We start from the raw sequence: 5140 nt of genomic DNA, 5'->3' as shown, positions 1-5140 counted from the left end.
GAGCCCGCTCTGCCTCTCCCGGGTGGGTTGTGTGGGGCTGGGGAGCCGGGAGGGCTCTGCGCCTCCTTCTCGGCTTTCCAGGATAAAACATATAAACTTTGGATGAGTTTGTGCCTTTTCCATACGAATCCTTATTGCACGGTGATCCTTGTACGTGTGTGATACCGGATATAACACAATTATTAATCTTTATTCCTTCTGAGACCATCTGTATCCTTAACCCCTTAAAAACTTCTTTGTTTTCAAGTGATATTTTACCTACAAGGATGAAATGAACTGTTAAATTTCTTTCAGTCACCTTGACCATCCTGAGTACAGTATTTGGAACAAACCTGCACTTTCAGCTCTTCAATTTATACTTTGTGAGGTTAAAAAAGCAGCTTGGGTGACTAAATTACATAGATAAGACAATTTGAAGTGCTTTCAGCTTGTAAAATTCTTTGGTTGCCTGTACCCATTCTAAATGTTAATTAAAATGTTAAATGTTAATTAATTAGTTAATTAACAAAATTAATAATAATATTAATATATAATATTAATTAATAAAAATAAATGCAAGGAGAATGGCTTCCTCCTCTTGTTCTATTGAGTTTATTTGTAGTTGTTTAGTTCAGTTCCATTCATTGTTTAGTTTTTCGTACTAAACTGTGAATAATAATACTTATCTGTGAATAAAAAACCAGCTGCCCTTTTCTGCTGGTTCTGAAATCCAAATTTAGCAATATTTGTGTCTTTGAATTACATTTGTGCTGCCAAATGGCAGCAGTTCTCACCTGAAATCCTGTTCTCGCAAAACCAGGGTGCTGAGGTTCCTCTACAACTAATAAGGAGATGGAATTTCTTGCTCTTCTTATATATATATGTATATATATATTTTTCCTGCTACTAAAGTTTCAATATACAGGAAGTTTTCCTTATTATTATCTTTTTTTTTCCCAGAACCTTTATTTTCTGCCTCCTACTTTTCCAGAGGTGGTGCACATAGGTGACAAATGTATTTGAAAAGCAGCATGTTGAATAGCTAAATGGTATTTTTTTAGGAAAATAATAAAATTACATGACAAAAGTAATAAAAAAAAAAAATCCTAGATTAATTACAGTGTATGAGAAGATCACACAGAATGGTGGGGTTGGAAGGGACCTCAGGAGATCATCCAGTCCAAAGCAGGTTCACTACACCAGATATTTCAATGCAGGTGATCACTTGTGGTTTTGTTTCTTTTCCCATTTAGGTTGATTAAAAAGATGAGTGAAAGATTCGAAGAGAAACCTGGATAAAAAGCATGACAAGCTCAATAAAAGACAGCAGTACCTGCTCTCCTGACTCAACAGTCTCTTCTCTTTTAGCAAGCTGTAGCATGGGCAGCAATAATCTGTACTCAAACAGTTTGATTCAATACAAGGACAAGCTTTACAGCTCCGCATCTGAAGCTTTGGAGGCTTATATTGAAGATTTTGATTTAAGCCTCACATCTTCAGAAGTAAGCACTGGCAAAATCTGCATATGTCAAAGCACTCCCCAAAAAGTTAAGTTTTCAAAGCATCGTGCCAAAGCAAAACGTGGTATGTCTTCAAAGAGGCCTTTTGATAATCTCTGCTGCTTATTATTCTTCTTTTCTTTTTAATTTTTCATTGCCAATGTTATTGTATCTCCTTGTCTCACACCAGGTGTGTTTTGTCCAAGGAATAGTCCCTGCACAACCACTTGTAAGTCTTTATGGTTTAGTAAATGATGTTTAGTCATGGCTAGCAGTATTTGGCATTCTCTATAATGCTTTTTTTTTTTTTTGGTAAAAACTTGGTGGATTGGTGAGAATTCATGACCACGCTCATAGATGCAATAATAAAGCCCATAGTATGGAATAGAAATTGTATTTTATATATGTAAATACATACTAAAGAACAGTGTAAATCAGTTTTTAAACCTGAGTCTTGAAAAAAAATATATCTATTTCCTTTCCAGATTAAGTAATATTAGAATCTAATTAATTGAAGTCCTGATTTGTCTTAGAAAAAAATTTGCCTCTTATCCATTGATTTTTATAGAATGTACTTTTGGGTTTATAGTCTAACCCAACTATGTAATTTAGGTTTGAATTGGCTTTTGTCATTATTAGTTAGCTTAAATAAAGATTTAATTGATTCTCTGAACTTTTCTAGAGAAGATTTAGAGTCGGTCACTGTGCTTGAGCTGATTTCTATTGCAAATTAAATCTAAAATAACAAAGTCCTAAGTAGAGACAAACTTTGTACCTGAAAGAGGATCCTTGCCTGGGTTGCACTGGCAGTTAGGGGAGTATATTTTATTATTCAGGGCTTTTTCTTCTTTCACTGTAGCCTATAACCTTCCTCTAGCTTCATACTTTTCATTATTTCCCTTATCAAAAGTTATTTTTTAGCTGTGTTTAGCTTTTGTTTCTATTTTTCTAATAGAAAACACCTTCTACTTAAGTTCTGCCAATTTCCCAAACAAAAATAAGCATTCTGATTATCACTAAAACCAAGAAAACTTGCAGTGAAAGATATAATCTCATATTTTTGAGATATTTGCTGAATTTTCTCCCTGAAATTTCTCCACTGCAAAAGAATCATGAGCTTTGTTCACATATTAGCTAGTCTGTGTGTATGTTTTGTATGTTGTTGTGCTGTGTAATACACAATTTCACTGACTATTATAGTGAAAATGAGGAAAAAACAACTTCCAAGTACTAACTGAGGAAAACCTATTTTTGTGAATCAAAATGCTTCGTAGTTTCAGTTAAAAAAATATATTAAAAAAGATTTAATGCTATAATTCTTCCCTGAAAAACTGCCAAGTCCAATCTTTTATAGCAGGTAGAGTCACCAAATGGATCTATAGGCCCATTATCTGGCTATTTGCCCTGCAAACTTTTGCTTTTACTCACCTTTTTTTACTCACTTTTTTAGTAAATATACTAAATTTCAATATAGAGAAAGTAATTCCTAATATTGTGGAGGAATTGCCACTGTTAGGACTAGTGGAGGAATTGTCACTATTAGGACTAAAATACTAAGGACATAGTTGCAAAAATAGACAATTCTGAATGTGAAACTAAAAAAAATGGACTGTAGAAAGTTGATTTCCACTTTCTTTTAAATAAAAAGTTCAAAACAAATATTCAAAACTAATGTGTGCTGTGAAAGGAGAGGTAACTTTAGTCTGGTAAAATTTTTATCAAGATGATGATTAGAAATGGAACTACTCTTGCAAAAACTGGAATTCAGTAATTGAATTACAATTGGTAATTGGAAATAAATTGGTAAATAATTTGGCTTTAAATTCATGTTCAATCTTACAAATCTAGCATTATCATAGAATCCCAGACTGGTTTGGGTTGGAAGGGACCTTAAAGCTCATCCAGTCCCAACCCCCCTGCCAGCAGCAGGGACACCTTCCACTAGACCAGGTTGCTCAAAGCCTCATCCAACCTGGCCACAAACACTTCCAGGGAGGAGCAGCCACAGCTTCTCTGGCCAACCTGGGACACTGGCTCACCACCCTCACACCAAACAATTTCTTCCTCACATCTCAGCTCCATCTCCCCTCTGACACTTTCAAGCCATCACCCCTTGTTCTCTCACTCCCTGCCCTTGGCCAAAGTCCCTCCCCAGCCTTCCTGGAGCCCCTTCAGGTACTGGGAGGCCACTAGAAGGTCTCCCCGGAGCCTTCTCTTCTCCAGGCTGAACAGCCCCAACTCTCTCAGCCTGTCCTCACAGCAGAGCTGCTCCAGCCCTGGCATCATCCTGGTGGCCTCCTCTGGACTTGTTCTAGCTGCTAGTATGCCTGAAGTTTAGTAATTCCTGTAAAATATCTTTATCTTTCAGCATTGGATGATTTTGATCAGCGTGTTGGATTGGTTTCTCCTATCTCACCCTCCAGAAGGCAGGCTGAGTGTGACCCAGACCTGCTGAGTCTGACCACCGATGATCTGTTAGCGTTCCCAGCAGACGGATCGCTGCCCTTTGTCCAACCTAGTCCTTCAAAATCAAACCAGCAAAGTCGTGAGTGGAACAAACCATCTCTTAAAACATCTTTCTGCCCTCAAAGCTCAACGCTGAATACTGAAACCAGTTGTGCTTTCCAGGAGAATGGGGAAGCTCTTGCTCACCAGAATCCACCTAAAAACTTGAGGGGAAAGAAACACAACGTGTGTACACCTGATAAGTGTGATTCTCTCTTGGCTTTTGAAGCAAACTCTAACACTTTTAAGAATTATCCAAGGTGGCTTACCCACCAGAAATCTGATTTAAGCGTATCAGGGTTAAGCAGTCTTCCCAATTTTCCTTACCCACTTTGGCTTAAGACTTACAACCTTTTTTCTGATTCAGCTCAAGAAAACACTGGTCAAACTTTTAACATAGAAAGCAAAGCTTCCTCTTGTCCAACTTCTGAGATCCTGAAGAAAAGACACTCTGGAGCTGAAAACAGTTGGAGTTTTCTGGAACAAAATGATTGCCTGGATCCGAGAGGTGATAATAAAGTAAAGGAAAGTTGCAGCTATGCCGGTCCAGATGCGTGCTTCCAATTAGATAACTCGTTCTCAAGACACATAAAAGGTCACTATATCTCCTATAATTTGGTTTTTAATTTTGAGGAGATGTATCTAAAGACATTTACCTTTATTTTATTAAACCAGCACTCTTGCCTTGTTAGTCTGGCTGCGCTGTGCAGGAGATTTATTCCCTTCCATCTCTGACACATGACTCCAAACACTCCCTACTAATTGACCAAATTAAGCAGCTTTTATACTCTTTAAGTTTTCAGATATAAATCAATATTTAAGCATTCCTTTTACAGCCAGGTATTTATTAGTGGTGTATTTACTACCATCCTGCAAGGCAATGACAGTAATTCCATCAATATTTTAATAGGATTTCAAGCATTAAATTAAATTACATGAAGTGTTAAGCTTGGGGGAGAGAGATTCCTAAACACAGTGTAAATAAACCTGCTAAATCAGTAAAAAATACCATTTTACTGTTTATTGTGCAGTCTTTTTCTCCACTTTACACATTTTTAACCTCTATATTTAGGTTATCCAGTGTCTTCAGTGTCTATAAAGACTTTTTTTTGGGGAATCTCTTGAGATTTGTAGCTACTCTTTGCTCTTCAGAAGCA

At 36.8% G+C, this 5140-nt stretch overlaps 1 protein-coding gene across 1 annotated transcript in view; it reads left to right on the top strand.

Annotated features, from left to right (window-relative positions):
• CUNH18orf54 (chromosome unknown C18orf54 homolog) overlaps positions 1–4578 on the top strand; it is a gene marked incomplete at its 3' end in the record, with an annotated part of 6076 nt that extends 1498 nt beyond the window's left edge. The window contains 5 exon segments of the mRNA XM_029083673.1: positions 1265–1303; positions 1305–1563; positions 1669–1677; positions 3794–3799; positions 3847–4578. Of these exon segments, the coding sequence (XP_028939506.1) occupies positions 1265–1303; positions 1305–1563; positions 1669–1677; positions 3794–3799; positions 3847–4578 (1045 nt within the window).
• Positions 4579–5140: the final 562 nt, after the last annotated feature.

The sequence above is a fragment of the Antrostomus carolinensis genome, unplaced genomic scaffold, assembly GCF_000700745.2.
Source record: "Antrostomus carolinensis isolate BGI_N321 unplaced genomic scaffold, ASM70074v2 scaffold15802, whole genome shotgun sequence".
Taxonomy (NCBI): domain Eukaryota; kingdom Metazoa; phylum Chordata; class Aves; order Caprimulgiformes; family Caprimulgidae; genus Antrostomus; species Antrostomus carolinensis.
This window is presented reverse-complemented; position numbering and strand designations above follow the sequence as displayed.